Here is a 22,063-nt window from a genome sequence, read left to right as displayed (position 1 = left end):
GTGAATTCTTTGACTTCAAAAGTGTTAGTTTGAATTTTAATTAGGATCAGCCAGTAAAATGTGGGAGATTTTACATAAGAATCCAGATTTCCAGCTTCTCTTGTAAAAACCCACATTCCTGTAGCACAATGAGCTGAAGCTGTGGCTGGTCCACCTGCTTCTTGAGATGGGGCATGCCTTCTCTATTTCACTATAACCCCTACCATGCCCTATCATTTTGCACGTGTCGGGGAGGAGCAAGGGGGTGATGTGTGGTGAGGGGAGAATGAAGTGAATGAATTTGTGTTTCTACATAAATTCACTGAAAGTGTGTGTTCATAAGCTTATAGCAACCTAACTCCCAACATTGGAGATAATAACTTAACTTTTTTTCCTTCAGTGATGTGGAATGCTAACAAGCATTTGTTTACATTTGAACTATATATCATATTGAGTCAACAATCAATTTTGTCTGTTGTTTTTCTGCATTTTCACAGTAGTTTCCTGTATTTCTCAAATTAAATAATTGCCAGCTACATTCTACTGTGATGTGTATCCTAGTCCAAAGTAAAAACATATCTAAATCTATCTGGTTTAGGATTTTTTTTCTCCTTTTATGATTATTGAACTAACTCTTTTTATTTGTCTTGGTTTTGTCATTTGAGACTAGAATACTTAAAAACATAAAATTGAATTAAAATTATAGTTTATCCAACTAAATATATTCGTGCTTTGTTTCAGTTATCCTTAAAAAGAAGAGGAAGCAAAGATTTGCCAAAATCCGAAAAAAAGGCTCAACAGACTCCCACAGAGGTATGTGGAAATAAAATTTCAACTAGTACATCAAGTACCTCTAAGTGTATATAATCACAAGCTACATTTATAAATAGATATAATGGCCAGATAAACTTACGCAAAACAAAGTCAAATTTGCATATCAATTATGTAGCTGTAGATACAGGTAGTATAAATCAGAATATTTACTTATAAAGCCAGCCATAACATCCCTATTATAATTGCTTTACATTGTAAGCACACAGAAAAATGTCATTCGTACTTTATACGCTGCTATATTTGAGAACTATACTCATGATGCTAATCTTGTCCTTTTATAATTAATAAGGTCAATAGAAAGGCTGTTCCTATAGTGTCAGGAGAAAGTAAAGAAAGGAATGTTGCAGAGGGAAGTCAGAAAGGAGAGAAAGGCTTGTTATATCTTTAGAGAGCCCTGGAATGAAGTAATTCTCCACACCAGTGATTGGAGAAGCAAAAGAAAGGAGACAAAAGAATAAAAATGAAAGTTGAAAGATGTACTCAACATGGGCTTGTTAAAAACCTGAGAAACACAGCCACAGTAAAGACTAGCTTTGCTTTCAAGGCAAAAAGAGGTGCCAATGGTTGTAATGAAGAAGATTTTAAAATGGAAGAGGAAACATTTGGGATAAAAATGACACTATTGTTAAGGAAGGGGATCCCAATCCAGACCCCAAGAGAGGGTTCTTGGATCTCATGCAAGAAAAAATTCAGGGCGAACCCATAGAGTAAAGTGAAAGCAAGTTTATTAGGAAAGTACAGGAATAAAAGAATGGCTACTCCATAAGCAGAACAGCCCCGAGGGCTGCTGGTTACCCATGTTATGGTTATTTCTTGATATGCTAAACAAGGGGTGGATTATTCATGCCTCCCCTTTTTAGACCATATAGGGTAACTTCCTGATGTTGTCATGGCATTTGTAAATTGTCATGGCACTGGTGTGATTGTAGCAGTGAAGACGACCAGAGGTCACTCTCGGTTTTGGTGAGTTTTAGCTGGCTTTTTTACTGGAACGCGTTTCATCAGCAAGGTCTTTATGACCTGTATCTTGTGCCGACCTCCTATCTCATCCTGTGATTCAGAATCCTTAACCATCTGGGAATGCAGCCCAATAGGTTTCAGCCTCATTTTACCCAGCTCCTATTCAAGATATAGTTGTTCCGGGTCACACGCCTCTGACATTATGACTCTCCAAAAACACTTGGCTAGATATTAACCTTTAAACTATGTCAGTTGGAATCTATGGTACTGTAGTATACTTTTATGATTACAAGGTTTTTTTCACATTAGATAGATAATTTAACTAAAGTGATTTTAAACATTCAAAATTTGAAAAATTTGATCTCAGACTTTTTTAAAGCATAACATATTAACTATATATTATTTTCCTTTTTCCTCTCTGTACCTCCTCTGTTCCTGCTCTGTTTTCTCCTGGTACTTGCACCAGAACCTGTATGGACCTCAGCATTTTTAGAATCCCAGAGAGTCTCACAGCCAAGACCATGATATCATTTTTTATACCTTTCTCTCTGTTCCTTTAGTAAGTCCAAATATACTCTGTCACTACAGCTTTTCCACTCTGTCTTTGCTGTCACTTTATTCAACTCGCTCTAAATATTTTGTTGTGAATCATTTCACGTGTTGCCATGAATCTTCTTTCCTACCTTGTTTATGGAGTAGACGCTGTATCTACATTTGTCCTATTCTTACACTTCCTGTGTTAAAAGTTTATTTATTCTTTTCAACCATAGTCTCTGATGCAGGAATTCTTAACTGTTTAGTCTTGGCTTTATGGACCTCCACTCACTATGCATGTGGGCAACTTTCTGCAAAAACATCCACAACTTTAATTAGTTTCTCAGTGAGGTCAGGGACCTTACAAAAGTCAAGATGCCATGCAATCTACCAGCTTTTATTTCATGGGCAAAAACTTCCTTATGTATAAGTATACTGTAGCATTTGAAGTTTCTGCTATCATTTCCAACACATTTATTTTCAGAGCTTATGACCTGTCACTTTTCAAAAACCCACCTCAGAAGATTGATCAGGCTATCTCTGATGGGATACCTCAATTATAAAATGGTCCATTTTTACAAAATTATAACACGATTCCAATGCTCAGTCAAGGTTGCAAACCATCGATCCACATATTTATATTACTGAAAATATACCATTCTATTGTAATTCTTGTTTATGCATTCATCTCTCCTACTTAGCCAGGGCAGTTTTGTAGACAGGAGCCATCTTATTCAGCTTTGAATCATCTGTATCTAGTGATTGGCACTCTGCACATGTTCAATACATGCTTTTAAATACTCCCGTGTCTCCTTTTTCTATGTGAAATCACACAAAATTGCCAACATGCTATTGAATTTGATCTACAGAAGTGGCAATTTCATATGGTCCAACTCTCTATTATTCATTTAGCTTTGTATTTCATTTTGTTAATTTGCTTCAGCTTCTTTGATCTCTTCCTCACATGTTCCTCCAGCAGCACAGTGACTTTATTTACAGAGAAATGATACTGCACAGCAATTAAGAACTGTAGCTCTAGGGCCAGGCTGCCTAGGTTGAAATCTCTGGCATATACCGGCTGTATGAACTTGGGCCCATTACTTACTCTTTTTAGTGCCTCTTTTCTTCATTTATAAAATGGGAATCATAATAGAGAGTTGTTGTACAGACTAAATGAGTTAATATATGTAATCGATTAGAATGCAATTTAGTTTCCAGTAGTGGCTCTTAAAGTGAAAGCCAGGCTTAGCTCATTTCTTACTGGCCTTCATCATCATCATATCTTTATGTTCCCCTCTTCACATGTAATTTGCATTTTCAATTGAGTGAGTCTTTAACATACACAAAAATAAGAAATAACTTGCTTCACACCTCAGAGCATTTTAATTTTTCTTGCCTACCCTTCACTGTGGAAAATAGGAGAAAGTATTTACTGCTCAATTACTGTGGACCAGGCACTTTGCATGCAATTTCCTTTTTTTATCAATAATTATGTATGATATTTCTATGCCAAGTTTCCAATGCAGCCTACAATAGTTGGGTTACAAGATCAGGATGCAAGGCATATTGGCATACAGGGTAGTAAACTCTTGGCATTGCAGAAACTAGCACATTTTGTATCTTGAAAATATTTATTTTTAAATAAATAAAATAATTACCATGCCCATTAGCCCTTGATGCAGCTCCTTCCCTCATAATGACTCTATTATATTCAGTCTGTGTCCAAGTGTTAAAATAATCGTTGTTTTCATTCCTTTGGGCAGGAGAGCTTACATACACACAAATCAGATATTCTCTTTTTTATTTGCTTAATGTAACCCAGTGAAGTGTTATTCTGCTTCAGTTTGTGCCTTGTATCACACCCACTGCTGTTTTGGTTAGATTCAATTTGCAGTATATGCCAACTATACTAGCAAATAAAGGTCTTGCCTTGCAATCAAGAACTTCCACCACACATGCAACCCTACCTGGCTTCTCAGTCTCATCTACTCTTGCGTGTCAAATAAAACCTAGCCTATGTTAAAGCATATTTGACATTTATTTGTGCTGATAAAATGTGTTCCAGTAAAAAAAACCAGCTAAAACTCACCGAAACCAAGATGGCCACAAGAGTGACCTCTGGTCGTCTTAACTGCTACAATCCCACCAGTGCCATGACAGTTTACGAATGCCATGACAACATCAGGAAGTTACCCTATATGGTCTAAAAAGGGGAGGCATGAATAATCCACCCCTTGTTTAGCATATCATTGTTGGTCATATTTCTGTTCAAACATTGTTTCTAATTATTGGCCTACATGACCTTAGATTTCCCCTCCCAAACCTTTGACTATTTCTTACCTGTCTCCCCTTTCTTTTCTTTCTTTTTTTTTTTTTTAGATGGAGTCTCGCTCTATCACCCAGGCTGGAGTGTGGTGGTGCAATCTCGGCTTACTGCAACCTCCGCCTCCCGGGTTCAAGCAATTCTCCTCCCTCAGCTTCCAGAGCAGCTGGGACTACAGGCGCCTGCCACCATGCCCAGCTAATTTTTCTATTTTTAATGGAGATGGGGTTTCACCATATTGGCCAGGCTGGTTTCGAGCTCCTGACCTCATGATCCACCCGCCTCAGCCTCCCAAAGTGCTAGGATTACAGGCATGAGATGACCGCGCCCAGCCATCTGTCTACCTTTCTTTTCTTCTCCTCATTGGTTGTGTCTGTTACCATTATGATAGTTTCAACCATCACCTCTACACATCTCATCCACATGTCCTCACTTCTAGACCTGAGCTCTAAGTGCCAAGGTGTAATCTTAGTAATCTAATCATGAGCCTGAGATTCTACATGACTGTTGATGGATGTTTCCACCCTGTATCCCTCCACTGGAACACCTCACAGACAGCATTCTTAAAACCTTAAACCCACATTCTTCACACAAAACCATTTCCATTTCTCCTTTTGTACTTTTCAATTTAGTTAATGACTGGGCTTCGAGGTTGTCATGAGAATTTTATGAGAATGTATGAGAAGAACTTCTGTAAGTTTCATTCCACTATCCTTTCAGCAGGCAGAACCAACTTTATCCATTTCAGACTGATGGGAGTACATCCTATTTTAAAAGTGATCTAAATGGAATGCTCCTCTTTATTCATTCTCTATCCTTGCTATGGGCCATACAATCCAATGAGACCCCTCAACTCAAAACTTCAGGGTCATCTTTGATTCCTCTGCTGATGTGATCCAAAACATTGCAACATGTCCTTGGTCTCATCCTCAAAAAAGCTTCCATCAAAGCTTTCCATGACATACCCTCTTCTCCTCTCTGGATGCTGCTAAGGCTCTCTCATCTCTTCTGGTAGTCCTTCTCTTCTTTCTTCTAAACCTCTCCTAGAGGAAAGTGTACAAGGCAACACATCTTCTTTGATTTTACCACATTGCTCTATTTTTTTTTCTTTTATGCTTCTTTTCTAGAGGCAGCATGTGCAGTGGAAGGAATATGAGTTTCGGACTCAGCCAGAATATAGACTGTGCTCTGTCACTTATTAACTTGTGCACTGCAATGTTAATAAATCTCTCCTATTGGTAAAGGGGAGATAGCATCACCTATCTTGAAGGACTGATACAAGTATTTAATACTATATGGAATGTAATGTTCAGGCTCTGCACACCCAGCAGCTCTTGAACCCTTCATATTCCCATTAGTAGATAGGAAGACAGGAGACCTGTGCCCTGTTCTCCATCTCTTCCATCTCAAAGGCTCTGTGTGGTATTTACTGAGCATCTCTGGCAGAAGCTCATTATTCTCCTCACCTTCTCACCAGTGGTTGCTCCTTCTTTACCAGAATGCATCTCAAACACAGATGACTGAGTACTGGATAAGGAAAGAATTTTAATTTTTGTTTTTTTAATGAAGAAACCAAAGTTCACAGAAGTTACATGATTAGCTCAAAGTACACACTTAAAAGAGAATTTTGAGAAATTGTCCTTGGGAGAAATGTCCTTAGACAAAATAACATGCTTCTGTAATATCCCTCAGAGAAAGATTTCCATTCCTCCTTTTGTACTTTTCAATTTAGTTAATGATTGGGCTCTGAGGTTGTCGTAAGAATGTGTGAGAAGAACTTCTATAGTTCCACTATCCTTTTGCCAGGCTGAACCAACTGTATCCATTTCAGACTGATGGGAGTACAACCTATTTTAAATGTGATCTAGATGGAAAACCTAACAGTTTCTCCTTGGATGGACCATTCCAGTATCAAACTTTCCTGACTTACAGGCCTCTAAAACAATTTTCCTTTGAATAAAAACAGGGGGCAGATTACTTCCTAAGTGACACAGAAATCAAGAGCCTGAGCATTCGTTTCAGACAGAACTGGATTCAAATTTCACCTTTGTCCTTTGCTATTCATTAGCTGTGTAACCTCCGAACAGTTACTGAACATTAAACCAGGAACTGTAATACCTACTCCTAAGTTTACTCTGAATATTAAATTAGGTTCATATTTGTAAAACACTTTTCAGCACTTGGCTCAGTGTAAGTGACAAAAAAGTGGCAGCGAATGCATATGAACCACATGCTCCTTGAACAGATTTTATATTTATTACTGCAATAATGAAACAAAAGAAACACTGCTGAAATGATCACCCAACAGTTGTATGCAGTTACAACATATAATAATCGCTGAATAGTGATGACCACAGTTTTTCTCTTTTCATATTCCTTTTCCTTTTTGCTTCCAGGATGTAACATTGTTCTAATCTTTAATTTGCCAGAGAATTTAAGTGATCTGAAGAAAATACACAGTATCTGCTTCTGTTTCTCTCTGTCATTAAATCTGGATTGCAAGAAAGAGAAATTATTTTTCCAGGTGCCCTCTTTTGGTTGTTTCCTTGATTTACATAAAAATGATCTCCTATCCTTTTCCCTCTTTTCCCCCAAATGAGGAGGACAATGAAGATCTGAAGTGCCAGCTGCAGTTTGTTAAGGAAGAAGCCGCTTTGATGAGAAAGAAAATGGCCAAGATTGATAAAGAAAAGGACAGATTTGAACACGAGCTCCAGAAGTACAGATCCTTTTATGGGGATCTGGATAGTCCTTTGCCCAAAGGAGAAGCCGGAGGCCCTCCCAGCACCAGGGAGGCTGAGCTCAAGCTACGGCTAAGGCTGGTGGAGGAAGAAGCCAACATCCTGGGCAGGAAAATTGTCGAACTGGAGGTGGAGAACAGAGGCCTGAAGGCGGAACTGGACGACCTTAGGGGCGATGACTTCAACGGCTCGGCCAACCCGCTCATGAGGGAGCAGAGCGAATCCCTGTCGGAGCTGCGGCAGCACCTGCAGCTGGTGGAAGACGAGACGGAGCTGCTGCGGAGGAACGTGGCCGACCTGGAGGAGCAGAACAAGCGCATCACGGCGGAGCTCAACAAGTACAAGTACAAGTCCGGCGGCCACGACAGCGCGCGGCACCACGACAACGCCAAGACTGAGGCCCTGCAGGAGGAGCTGAAGGCGGCGCGCCTGCAGATCAACGAGCTCAGCGGCAAGGTCATGCAGCTGCAGTACGAGAACCGCGTGCTTATGTCCAACATGCAGCGCTACGACCTGGCCTCGCACCTGGGCATCCGCGGCAGCCCCCGCGACAGCGACGCCGAGAGCGACGCGGGCAAGAAGGAGAGCGACGACGACTCGCGGCCGCCGCACCGCAAGCGCGAAGGGCCCATCGGCGGCGAGAGCGACTCGGAGGAGGTGCGCAACATCCGCTGCCTCACGCCCACTCGCTCCTTCTACCCGGCGCCCGGGCCCTGGCCCAAGAGCTTCTCTGATCGGCAGCAGATGAAGGACATCCGCTCGGAGGCCGAGCGCCTGGGCAAGACCATCGACCGGCTCATCGCCGACACGAGCACCATCATCACCGAGGCGCGCATCTACGTGGCCAACGGGGACCTGTTCGGACTCATGGACGAGGAGGACGACGGCAGCCGCATCCGCGAGCACGAGCTGCTCTACCGCATCAACGCGCAGATGAAGGCCTTCCGTAAGGAGCTGCAGACCTTCATCGACCGCCTCGAGGTGCCCAAGTCTGCGGACGACCGCGGCGCCGAGGAGCCCATTTCCGTGAGTCAGGTACAGTTCTGCCTATTGCGAGCCACGGCGGTGGCCAGGCTGGCCCGTGGAGCCGCGTCCCTGGGGGGCGTCTCGGCGCCCGGACTGCCGCGCCCCGCTTGAGGGAAGCCCCCGCTCAGGGCCGCGCTGGGGCCTGAAAACCCCGGCCAGTCCACCAGTTCTGTCACACTGTCCTACTGCAGGGCTGAGGTTTTTGTGACTCCATCACGTAGTCATCATTTCTTCCTCTGTTTTGTTTAAAAGTAAAACTTAACACCATTACCCTCAATTGTTGTGGAAAGAGTAAAGGATTTTGAGGCACATTATTATTTTAGAAGGTCAATATTTTTCTCTGTTACTCTGCTAGCAAGATGGTCCTCGATAGGAATATTTAACTGCCGATATGTGGTTTTTGAGCCAAGATTCATATTGAGTTTAGGATTTTTAAAAAATGACTAGACTAGGGGGCCAAGGAGGGTGGATCGCCTGAGCTCAGGAGTTCAAGTCCAGCCTGGTCAGCAAGGCGAGATCCGTCTCTCCAAAACATATGAAAAATTAGCTGGGTGTGGTGGTACGCACCTGTAATCCAAGCTACTCCGGAGGCTGATGTGGGAGGATCACCTGAGCCCAGGCAGGTCGAGGTTGCAGTGAATGGTGATTGCACTACTGCACTCCAGCCTGGGCAAGAGTGAAACCCTGTCTCAAAAAAAAAAATAAATAAAAATAAAAAATAAAATAAAATAAAATAAAATAAAATAAAATAAAATAAAATAAAATAAAACTAAAACAGAATTGATGGCAGGGCACTGTGGCTCATGCCTGTAATCCCAGAGGCCAAAGAGGGCAGGAAGTCAGGAGTTCGAGACCAGCCTGGCCAACATGGCGAAACCCCGTGTATACTAAAAATACAAAAATTAGCCTAGTGTGGTGGCGCACTTCTGTAATCCCACCTACTCGGGAGGCTGAAGCAGGAGAATCACTTGAACCCGGGAGAGGAAGGTTGCAGTGAGCCAGGATTGCACCACTGCCCTCCAGCCTAGGCGACAGAGTGAGACTCTGTCTCAATAAGAAAAAAAAATTTAATTAAATAAAACAGAACTGATGGATAACTACTGGTAAATGTGGAAACCAGTGGTAAAGAGACATGATTTTGTGTCTACAACCCCCCGGGAAAGGAACAAATGAAAGCCACTTTTTTTACCGTAAGTTGAAATAACAGCATCATTATTTCCAGAGAAAATCACTCTCAGTTGTATAGTGGAGAATCTCAGGACTGGGGAAGGAGTCTATACGGTAGCTTGAAGGCAACACTAATTCAAAGAAATAGTAATAACTATTCCAGAACAGGGAAAACCAGCATTTTTCCTCCATCCTGATTTGTAGAGGCACACCGGATGAATTGGACTGAGCTGCTTTGGCCAGGTATGGTGGCCATTTAAAGACCAATGCATTTTGTCAGAGTTAACCACATGAAAGATAATTTATGAAACAAAACAGGCAATGCTGTTTCCTCTGGCAAGCCTGGTGTCCTGTTTCCATTGGAGAACCCACGGAAGTACAACAGCATGCATGGCTTTTACGACACGCAAGACATTTAAAAGCCAGTTTACGTACACAAGCATGGTTTTAGATTAACTGCCTGTTGGTACAGCTAGAAACATTGCAGCCCTATCGCTTATTTATCTTGCATGTTGCTGCGCTTTGCTATGAAAAATATCGTTTTATGATAAAACTTGTTGAATTTTGATATGTATTCAGTTATACCCTTAGGGAATATAATAGAAATTAGAGTGAGAGAAAGTGCTATGTATAATATTAGGCTTTCAGATTTTATAGGTACAGGCTTAAGGGAGGGTGGAGGTTCTTTTTTAAGTTGAATGAATACTTAAATTTGTTGATGTGAATTTAAGTTTTAAAGATTATTATTAATTAACTCTTCTCTTTGTCTTTGCATTTACCTTCCCAGATGTTCCAGCCTATCATTTTACTTATTCTCATTCTTGTATTATTTTCATCACTTTCTTACACAACAATATTTAAACTTGTCTTCCTTTTTACACTGTTTTTTGTACTGTAAATCTTTCATCATTTACCATTCATTGTAGTATTTTCAGTTTGTTTATTTTGTTCACCCTTCAAGACAAGAAGTAAAAGAAGTATAATTTCTGTAGTAACCAATGCTATAAAAACACTGAAGACTGCTTATTTCTTTAAAAAGACACAACTCATCTTACCAAGACCAAATTCAATAAGAAGCCCAAGCACTAAAATATTTCAGGTAAGAAATTGTGACATTTTTCTGTATGAATTGTTTTAATTTTTACTTCTTTTTTTCATCCTGTTTGTCTCCTCTTGATAAATAATTGGCATCTTGAATATAAAAATGGACTACATGTCTCATAATTATTTCTCAGTAGTTCACTATTATTATTCAAAAGCTGGATGGACATTCACAATTTGGTCACATTTCTGAAAAGTATATACATTTGTAAAGTACCTTTGCCAGGTTGCATCAAACTAACAAGATAATTTTGACATCCAATAAATGTCTGAAAAAAATATGGGAAATAAATGAAATGTGACCCTCACGAAAACTAAGTAATGTGTTGTAATGCCGATGTGTTTTGTCTACAGAGATATGCTTGGAAGCATGAGATTGGATTAGGTCTTAGTTCATCTAGGAAATAATTATCCCCATCCTACTCTATTTGACCAGATTCCCACCAAACCTGCCACTCCTGCTTTTACTTATTATACTTGAAGTCGTGTATTGCTAATCGAACTTATTGCTTGGAGTCCTATCCTCCATAATAGATTGCCTCCAGAGTAGGAAATACTCTATAAATATGATATGTGAATTGTTTTGAATAGGGAAAAAATACAGTCATTCTCTAGAATTTCATTAAAGTATGGTCATTTTCTAGAATTTCATTAGATCAATCCAAGACTGGTAGCATAGTTCTGGCAGGAGGTGCTCTCGAGATATAAACTAACTTCAATAAACCTGAGCATCCCCCTTTCTCTTCAAACCTAAAGTGGCCTGGATAGACTCCATCTACCCAAAGGACCTATTCTGTTCATCTCATTGATAGTTTATCCAGTGCCACCCAAGAGTCAGCAATCTCCGCACTTGTTGAAGTCACATACTTGTAAATATTCACAGGTTGGTTGATGGATATGAAAATCTGTGGAAAGTGAAATATCTTGCACGTCTGCAAAAAGAATATGTGGAAAAACTTTGTTATAAAAGTTGCTATTGGTAATGGTCCTTGGAATCCCAGGAATTTAACTTTCAAGGGACTGTGATTTATTTATGGTCTCATCCTCCCACACATCCATTTGAGTATTAATTAAACAAACAAACCTTCACAATAGTCTAAAACTTTAGTTTAGAATAACTGCTCTTACTCTCTATAGGGTTTGTTTGGTTTTGGTTTTCGGTTCTGTTTGTTTTTTGATAGGGGGAGGAAAGACTTGGAGTGAAGAGTGGTTACCCAACAGTTGGAATCCGTCAGTATGCACTTCTGGCTTCTCATTTTAAAGATTCTGAGAGCTAGGTAAAGCTTCATTACAAAAATGAATGAAATGAGATAAATGCCATGTTTAATCAATTATATATAATTCAGGTGTTTGCTTTTTAAAATTTTTCATCTCAGAGATAACGAACACTTTAAAACCTAAAGTTTGTCTGTTAGATCCGTGGTAAGTTTCCAGGCCACCATTTCAGAAACTGAAAGTAAATGTTTGAGGGCTGAAATATAGCTGAAACATTTATTGTCTTTGGAGCCAGTTATATCTGTTAAAAGGTTCTCAGCCACCTACAGAACATCTGAAAGTGTGTGGAGTGTTGCAGGTTATTACAATGACTGGGAAGCTCGCTGGCATTTAGGAGGAAGGGATCAGAACATCAAGGTCCCTGAAATCCCACATCACAAATAATTGGCTTGTCCAAATTGCTGATGTTGTCTTTGTGGAGAAATGTGATATGGTATGCACTTATTCACCTCAGAAGCATCATGTGTATTCACCACCCTGTGTGACTTTAAGAAACTGGCTTTAGATTTTAGCTTTCTTTATCATGAGAGGAATCAAAAATGAAATAACTAGATCAGTAGTTATCAATGCTAGTGCACATCAGAATTTCTGGGATGTTTTTAATTGGGGACCTACTCCATACTAATTGAAATAAAATGTACGGACCTAGGCATTTGTATTTTTAAAAACGCCCCAGAACCACTACTTTTACATATTTGAATTATCTAAAATACACATTCTATATAGCCCCAACAAAGCTTATGGTAACTATGTGATACTAAGATATAGGATCATTAGTTGTCTAGGTTTGAGTAGACTTTAAAGTTTCAGCTGCTCAGTGGATGTCTGAATTCTCTCTAGAGCATTTCCACTTAGTTGTACAGCCTTTGCCAGAAGGGATATCACCTCCAGTGATAAAGCAATTATATTTCTGCACTGGTGGTGGTGCCAGAAAACTTGGCTTGCGTTAATACAAGTTCTCAAAAACACAAAATCAAAGGTAAATAGGAGTAATTCCTAACAGAAAAGAGAACCAAGATGAATAGTGTGTGGGCACAGGGTCACACACCCACTGAGAGACACAGGCACGTGTGCACACTGGATCCAAGACTCAAGATGATCCCACAGTGATCTAACATGTTATTACAACAAAATCCCTAGGCATTCTTAGATGGGCTGACAGCCTAAATATATGCAAAGATGGTGCAAACACCTCAGTGATAACTTGTGACCTGAATAGGAAAGGAGAGATGTCTGGGCTAACCAAAACACGAGCCTCAACTATAGATCTCATTTTAGGAACTATGGTCATGTTCCCTATGTTGCCCTTCTGGCAACAGGGATATTAATCTTACCAATGAACTCCTAAAGCAGTGATAAGGTTTGACTCTGTGTCCCACTCAAATCTCATCTTGAATTGTAATCCTCACGGGTTGAGGGAGGGACCTGTAATCCCCACATGTAGAGGGAGGCAGGTGATTGGATCATGGGGGTGGTTTCCCCCATGCTGTTCTCATGATAGCAAGTGAGTCCTCACGAGATCTGATGGTTTTATAAGTGTTTGGAAGTTCCTCTTTCACTCCTCTCCACTGCTGCCTTGTGAAGAAGGTGCCTGCTTCCCCTTCCACCATGATTGTAAGATTCCCGAGGCCTCCCTAACCATACAGAACTGTGAGTCAAACCTCTTTCCTTTATTAATTACCCAGTCTCAGGGAAGCTCTTTATAGCAGTGTGAAAGTGGACTAATACAGGCAGTGATTTTATAGAATTTCAGGAGACTCTTAAACCTCATCCAGATCCTCCACATGTGAAACTCCCGTGAAATACTGGGGAGAGGAAAGTAGGCTGAAGCAGGACTGACTTGACTGCTGCTCACAGATTCTGGGGGATATGGGATCATTCCAACAGCTCCTCTGAAGTTAGCAAATCAACTTTACTGAACAGTTGAATTCCAGGGAGGCTCTTTTCCACTCTGCCCCACTCACTGCATAGACCAGCTTCTCAGTTGTGCCTGTGTGTACACACACAGCTCCATCACACTGTGGTGTATAATGAGAAATGCATCCAGGGTCAGGGCATTCAGACCTGCCTCTATCTTAGGGGACATGCTGGGGACCAGTTGGTGGAAGGTGGGGTCAGAAAATTGCCAGCAGGCACAAAGTGACCTTTTTCCTTGCCGTCTTTTCCCTATAACTTCAAGCTGTTCAGTGGGCGCCCAGTATCCAGGGTGCACCTATCTCTAAAAGCGTAGAACATAGACCTGGGAAGATAAGTTAACAAAGATAGTGCCCAAAACCTCAGAAAGAGAGTCCCCAGCATCTTCCCCTTTGATCCTGTTGCTTGCATTATTTTTGTTGTATTAAGCTGTTTCTGAAAGAGGAACAACCAGGCTTCTTGATTCACCAAGAGAGCAAAGACTCTCAATTATTAAGACAAGCCATCATCTTTTGTTTGGACCTTTGAAGTTGTGCTATTTAAACATCACACCAAACTAAACAGAGCAAGCCTTATTCTAGAAAATTCCCTTGTATGCACATTCTTGGCCATAGGAAGAAGTGTCTTCTTGTTAATTTGGCCTAGATCTAAAAAAAAAGGAATTCAGTTGGCTATTTTTAGGCATAAGTAACTAAACTCATAAAACAAAGGAAAATTCAGTCCTGAGCCTGGAATATGTTTTGGCCTGCATTCTCCAATCTTCACTTTAGTTTGTATGATAGAATGGGATATGGTTATTTAATCAGCTGCCAACAAAGTTTGGAGTGTCAATTTGGTAGCTCAGCCTTAATTCCAAATATTCATGCAGTGTTTGTAACTGCATTCTGATAGAGCTACAGTCCAGTTCACCTAGTAGAGTCATGCTTTGGGTCAGACATCATAGCTGAATGTAGAGATTGAAGAGAAGGTAGTGAAGAATAGTACCAGAAAGTAAGAAAAGTCGACCATTTATTAAACTACTGGGATATGGTACAGTTAAAACATAGTATGCATGAAGACATAACTGCTTAAACCCTAGTTGTAAACCTATTAGGTCTAATGAAAGATAGATTTCATTCTACATTTTTAATTTTGATCTGGTTTTTGATAGGTAAAGTAATTTCATTCATATTTTGATGAAACACATTTTATAGGTAGGTCCTGATATTCTCAGCAGTCTACTTGTAGAATTTCAGATAGAAACTCATACAAAATAGAACGTTTCATGGCCTGGACATGGCAGAACATCTTTGTAGTTACAGTAATAAATGTGGTAATATCTCAAATGTGGTAATGCTTCTAAACTGTACTTTTGAGTTGATCAGTTGAGAGAAGGGAAAGTGGTAGTGGCTGTTTTACATGTTTGCCATTTTGAAAGTGTGTGCAAATCATAGAATCTCTAAAGGTCCTTTCCATGTAACTTAAATATATTTTCATCCATGTCTTCCCTGCTTAAAGGTGTATTTTCTGTACTCACTGGCAGTTCTAGTCTGTGTCTGTCCTAGTGAAGTTGTGGGTAATATTTTAAATATTTCTGGGGGCACCTTTTGAGTAGAATATTGTTATAACCCACTTGATCAAAGAATAAAAGCAGCAAATATAACACTTTTTAGGTGTAAAGAGAAACCTCAGAAATCTCTACCTTGCACTGCTCACTGTTCAGCCAGGCTGTGTTGTCTCTTTTTTTTTTTTGAGACGGAGTCTTGCTCTGTCGCCCAGACTGGAGTGCAGTGGCACGAATTCGGCCCACTGCAAGCTCTGCCTCCCAGGTTTCATGCCATTCTCCTGCCTCAGCCTCCCAAGTAGCTGGGACTACAGGCGCCCACCACCACACCCAGCTAATTTTTTGTATTTTTAGTACAGACGGGGTTTCACCGTGTTAGCCAGGGTGGTTTCGATTTCCTGACCTCATGATCCGCCCGCCTCGGGCTCCCAAAGTGCAGGGATTACAGGTGTGAGCCACCGCGCCTGGCCCAGGCTGTGTTGTCTTAAAGAGCCCCATCTGATCTTATATCCCAGATATTTATGATTAATAAACTTAAGTCTATTGACATTTCCTGATTATTAAATTTCACTGTTACCATTATAAAACTTTTTTAGTTCAGAGTTGTATGTATTTTTCTGTAGCTATTTTTCAAAATAAGGTACCAACAAAACTCAACATCTGAAGATAAAATTGCAAACATTTAGTTTAAGATAAGAATAGATAATCAGTGGTTGTTAGCAGTTATTCAGTCTTTACAAAAATGTTCATAAAATTTTATTGACTTGCATATTTGAATGTTTTTCTCAATGTTTTTGAATCCAAATTCCTATTTAGCATATATTAAACTCAGATAATAAAAATTTGCCTTTGTTTTGATGATTTTTATTTAAATTATCAGTAAAGTTTTAGAAATATTTTACAAATGATTTTAAATGATTGTTATTTTTTACTAAAATAAACATTAAATAAACAGTAACAGTGTAGAGCATTACACTAATTTAAGAACTAGAACTTTTCAGAAAAGTTTAGAACATCAACTCACTTAAGAAAATGGGAAACCACCCTGAGGTATTCAGGAGTGGTGTAATACCTTGACTATTTGAAGTGTTACAATGTCATGCGTGCTCCAGATATGGAGCTGTGGAAATTACTGACTCTGAAAAAGTGTGCTTTATGCGTTTATTTTCTGTAGTCTCTTCTGAATGTTGTGAGTTGAGCTGCTTATGTTAACAAGCATATGCATAAGTGATTATTGAAGGCTGGGAAACAGCATCACTTCTTTTTGAGGTTGTCCAACATGATGTACCTTTAAAGTCAGCTCTTTAAGTTTATGTCAAAAGTACCTGCCTTAACCTGTGCATTCAAATATTAAGAGAGTATGAGGGGCAGAGAGCAGCTCATCAGTTTACTTACTTGCCTCAAGTGATTTAGTAAGGGAAGATAATTTAACAGCTTTTATAAGGAAATGACTTATATGCTCTTATTTCTTAAAGTCAGGACACTCAGTTTAGTTTGTAGTTTATAACTCCCTTCCATCTTTCTTATAAACAGTTTTTTCACATTCTGTGTTATTCCTTTTGTATCACTGACTCCTGGACAGACAAAATAGAGTTAGACTTCTTAAATAGAACATCCTGCGTATTGGCCTAGATCAGTCATTTATAACTGGGTTTCAGCATGACAAGTTACTGAAATTAATTTTTTTCTGGACATTAGGTGACTCCTGGGAATCCAAGCAGGAAAGGAAATGAGTATCTGCTGAGCCTTTGCCTGAAAGGAAATGTGTACCTGCTGAGGCTGTCGGCCCACTGCATAGAGGGCCTTAGCATTTGTAAACAAGCTGAGATTACATCTAGTGGAAAAAGCCATAGTGAAGCTAGTTGAGGTAGTCAAGGAAAATGAGGACTCCCTGGCCTTGGACCTCATGTTGATGTGGAAAAAACTGTCCAAGAGGGGAAACTGAATCTCTGTTCAGCCTCCTTACTTCAGAGGGAATGTAATTGATTCAGATGCAGCTATTTGTTTGAAGATACCTGATATTGGTAGAAAGTGACTGGATTCAAAATAGTAGTGTGGATTAAAAAGAGTTGGATAAAGAAACAGTGAGGTTGGCTGGGCACGGTGGCTCACGTCTGTAATCCCAGCACTGTGAGGCCGAGTTGAGTGGATCACCTGAGGTCAGGAGTTCGAGACCAGCCTGGCCAGCATGGCAAAAACCCCGTCTCTACTAAAAATACAGAAATCAGCTGGGCCTGGTGGTGGGTGCCTGTAATCCCAGCTATTTGGGAGGCTGAGGCAGGAGAATCGCTTGAACCCGGGAGGCAGACGTTGCAGTGAGCTGAGATCGTGACATTGCACTCCAGCCTGGGCGACAAGAGCGAAACTCTGTCTCAAAAAAAAAAAAAAAAAAAAAGAATAAGGTTACAGAAATCTTATTTTGCAATATATATTGATAGCGTCAACAACATCAGAATACAGTGGAAGGGTCAGACACAGCTGCTTTTGAGGTTGTACTAAATACCTACTGTTTCCTTCCTGCACTTGAATAGCTTTTGCCCTACATGATACCACCATTTTGCAACTCTCTCTTCCTAACTCCCTTTCCTTTATGAATTTTTGAGATGTTCGTGGGCAAATTACCCATCAAGGTATTGTGCTTATAGGCTAATATGGACTTACTGAGGGACCTTGGCCATGGAAAATGGGTCTGGATGGTTCTGCAGAAGACCCTGAAAATGGGTCTGGCTGGTTCTGCAGAGTGGGCCTAGGAGCTACACTGAAGTATGACTTTGGGCCTCCTTTTCTGTAACTTTACCTCCAGATCCCTTACTGTATCCCTCTCATATCATGATGCCACATTCCTTTTGACCTGAACTCCAAGTGCTCAAAATCTAACACCCACCTATGCAGTTCCCCATTCAGATCTTCCACCTGTTTCCCCACTCCATGCCCTGTGAATGAAACAGATGGCTTTCCCGACCTCTAATCAAAGCCTACACATATTGACGTGTTCCTTCTAGTCCTTAGTATGTGCTACCTCTTCTCCTTTTCTGTGCCGAAGTGAGTAGCCAATAGTTATTTCCTCTACCAGTGGTATTTTAGTAGGCAATTATTGGAAATAGAATGCTGCCACCCAGTAGTGATAAATCTAACATTTCTCGTAGAAGATATAGGTGGATTAGTTACTCCCTGGGGGAATATGGATTAGTTCCTGTGTCCTTCAAATTACACTCACCAAGCCTGAGCCATGCTTTACTGCTGAAACATCCTAGCAGAGAGAAGTGGCTCAGGGTGGCCCTCTTGTGGTGGACAAGCATTCCCAGGACTCTGCTGGTCACTAAAGAAAAGGTAGCCCTCAAACAGTCCTTTTTATTATTTTGATTTTATTGTCATCATTATCAGTATCCTCCAAGTCAAGAATCTGTAAATAATACAATGAGATGCTAAAAACAAGTTTGAAAAATGTAAGCAAGGTCTGTTTCTAGTTTTAAAATAGCCCACATTTCTCAAATATGTTACTGTTTGGTTCAGAATTTGGACCACTACCTAAAAAGAACAGATCATTCAAACGTGTGTTTTTTGAATATTTCTGTCATCTGGAAATGCCTGTGCATAAGCCCCATGACGGATGTGCTTGGCTAAAAAACCTGTTGACGTGTCATCAGCCTTCAGAATAGAAGAGACAGCCAGTGTCCCATGATTCTAAGGATAAACATCCCCCACTGGAAAAATAGTACATTAGCTGGCAAGTAATAATCCAAACATGTAACTTCTATGGATAGTAAATATTCTGTGTGTGATCCTCATAATTTTATACCCCAAAACAGTATTTTAGGAGGATCAAAATTATATTTATTAACACACAGTTGAAATTGCCATTCTAGAACTCAAATAACACAGGACCAAATTTGACAGAATCAGCTGTGGAACTTTATCAAAAGTCTGAAGCCAGGACCTCACCACTGGATGGTCTGAGTCAGAAGTCTGGGGAGAGTTCCAGCATTGCTATTTTTCTTTTTCATTCTCTGTGTGATTATAGTGTGCAGCTAGGGCTGAGTGAGAGTAAGACTACACCATGATCTCCTTGGTGGAATGCTGTGGGTACTCCTAGGAGAGACTCTCCAAATTTGTGAATTTATACCAATAGTGGGCTACTCAGGATGCAAATAGTCACGCTACATGTCACATTTCAGGGAATCTTCAGAGCTGACCAGACCTGTTGAAGACAAGGATTTCTTCCTCTTCTTTGAGTCCTCTTGGTCTAACTTGGCACAGAATTGGTATTCACAAATATTTGTTAAATGGAATGTTAATTGAAGTACCCAAGACCTTAGGAATTGAAGATAATTTAAGATTCAAGAGTTCTGCTAAACAACTGAGATCTCATGATCTTAAAGTACTTTGAAAATTGCAAGGGGCAGACATTATTCAAGAAGGAAGGATTTCTTAAAATACGTCCCTTATAGTAGCCTTCGAACTTTAACATGCAGAAGAATGAGTTTAGGCGGGGCACAGTGTTTCAGGCCTATAATCTCGGCACTTTGGGAGGCAAAGGAGGGAGGATCATTTGAGCTCAGAAGTTCAAAACCAGCCTGGGCAACATGGCAAGACCTTATCTCAAAAAAAATAAAAATAAAAAAATAAATTACCTGGGCATGGTGGCAAGTTCCTATGGTCACCTACTCGGGACTCTGAGGCTGGAAGATTGCTTGAGCCCCAGAGGTTGAGGTTATAGTAAGCCATGATCACACCACTGCACTCCAGCCTGGGTAACAGAACAAGACGATCTCAAAAACAAAACTAAACTAAAACAAACAAAAAAGAACAAGTTTAGTTTTTTAAAAGTTCTCTTTTTAAATCTTTTCTATCTTCTTTCCAATGAAAATAGAACACAGTACCCCTTTTATTGTTAAATATGTTTAAAGGGTAAAAGAATAAGCAATGGAAAAACGATATAAACAAGAAATCAGAAGCTCTCCAGTCTCATAACAACCAGGTTGTCATAGCATAAAGAGAACAAATGAGTAACTGCTTTGTAACACTTCAGGATCATTCTGCAAACAAAACCATAGATTAAATATGTACTGGCATGCTTAAGGCCATGTTGCCGTGTTTATCTTCAGATTTTTTAACTGATAAGGTAAAATCCATTTGCCTTTTTATTTTGACCCAGTGTTTACAATTAGCTAAGGACACGAGCCTCTTTAGATAGTAATAAATACACAGCTGGCTGGGCACAGTGGCTCATGTCTGTAATCCCAGCACTTTGGGATGCCGAGGCGGGCGGATCACGAGATCAGAAGTTCGAGACCAGACTGGCCAATATGGTGACACCCTGTCTCTACTAAAAATACAAAAATTAGCCGGGCATGGTCGCGTGCCCCTGTAGTTCCAGCTACTCAGGAGGCTGAGGCAGAAAGATCACTTGAACCTGGGAGGCGGAGGTTGCAGTGAGCTGAGATCGTGCCACTGCACTCCAGCCTGAGTGACAGAGCAAGACTCCATCTCAAAAATAAATAAATAAATACTCAGCTATATGATTCTTATGTCATACTTGGAAGACAGAGTATCATCTCTCTCATTTGGACATAGAAGAAAACTGAATTTAAAATTTGCCAAAGCCAGAAATCAACTTCTCAGTCTCCTCTCATATCCAGCATTCTTATTTCGATTTTCTTCCCTTACACTTCTTGGAATTTTGAACTTCAAGGCACTCCACCAGGAATGAGTAGACCTGGATTCTATTCTTGGAATGGCCAGTAAGTGGCTTTGTGACCTTGAGCAGATGAGTTACCCTCAGGGCCTCTTCCCTCAACTGTAAAATGAGAAGGTTAGCTAGATGATTTCAGAAGTTCTTTCCGGCTCTAAAATTCTGTAAGTTTGGAAACACCCGCTAGTGACATTTATGCACGCATTATTTCTCTTTTACCCTTTTCAAAATGTTTTTGATTGTGCCTTATATTATTATTAATATAGATCTTTTCCATTTCTTTTTAAAATTTTCTTTTTTGTTTCTTGACAGCAGGCGGTGTTTCTACATTTATTTTCCATTAAGTGTTATTATGTACATTTCTTTACATATCTGTTATACATTGAAATAAGATTAGTATGTCATATGTATGAATGATGTAATTCTTTCTAAAACATAGAGCAATCATTTGTGAATTTCATATTTGAAGATTTAAATGTTCAAATGGTTTAAAGATAAACTGCATTATGAAACAAATTGCATTTTTTTCCATAAGATTTTCAGTCATTCTGACACCTGCTTGAAAACCTCAGGCAGTTCAAGATGTCTGAATATAACTGTAGGGCTGAGTATACCAGCATCAGTCTTTTAAATGCATGCATTTGATGTATATAATTGTGGTAAATTTTCTTTTAAAAGTTTTCTTAAAAAAACAAAAAGTTTTCAAGGGAAAATCTCAAAAGCTGTGCTGAACATTTCTTGACTTTGCACCGTATCATCTAATTGACTTACTTTCTATCTTTTGGGTATGAAATATGGCATGGAAATTATATGTTATTTATATATTATATGTTATATATAAATAACATATAATATAAATTATGTTATATATAAATAACATATAATATAAATTATATGTTATATATAAATAACATATAATATAAATTATATGTTATATATAAATAACATATAATATAAATTATATGTTATATATA

General features: G+C 39.7%; 2 protein-coding genes across 4 annotated transcripts in view; both read left to right on the top strand.

The window, feature by feature from the left end:
- SOGA3 (SOGA family member 3) overlaps positions 1–10,471 on the top strand; it is a 47,363-nt gene extending 36,892 nt beyond the window's left edge. The window contains exons 5-7 of the mRNA XM_032158659.2: positions 721–792; positions 7,231–8,406; positions 10,352–10,471. Coding sequence (XP_032014550.1) covers positions 721–792; positions 7,231–8,406; positions 10,352–10,462 — 1,359 coding nt within the window. The 3' untranslated portion in view covers positions 10,463–10,471. The remainder of the gene's footprint in view (positions 1–720; positions 793–7,230; positions 8,407–10,351) is intronic.
- Positions 10,472–10,482: 11 nt separating this feature from the next.
- Positions 10,483–22,063, top strand: part of KIAA0408 (KIAA0408 ortholog) — a 36,955-nt gene continuing 25,374 nt past the window's right edge. For 2 of the 3 annotated variants that reach the window (XM_058435548.1, XM_032158685.2), the window contains exon 1: positions 10,483–10,663. The gene's annotated coding sequence lies outside the window, so the exon portion shown is untranslated. Of the gene's footprint in view, positions 10,664–18,665; positions 21,254–22,063 lie in introns of those variants that run through there. The other variant, XM_058435547.1, reaches the window with a different exon arrangement.

The sequence above is a fragment of the Hylobates moloch genome, unplaced genomic scaffold, assembly GCF_009828535.3.
Source record: "Hylobates moloch isolate HMO894 unplaced genomic scaffold, HMol_V3 SCAFFOLD_2, whole genome shotgun sequence".
Taxonomy (NCBI): domain Eukaryota; kingdom Metazoa; phylum Chordata; class Mammalia; order Primates; family Hylobatidae; genus Hylobates; species Hylobates moloch.
The sequence above is the reverse complement of the archived record's forward strand: the minus strand, read 5'-3'. Positions and strand labels throughout refer to the sequence as shown.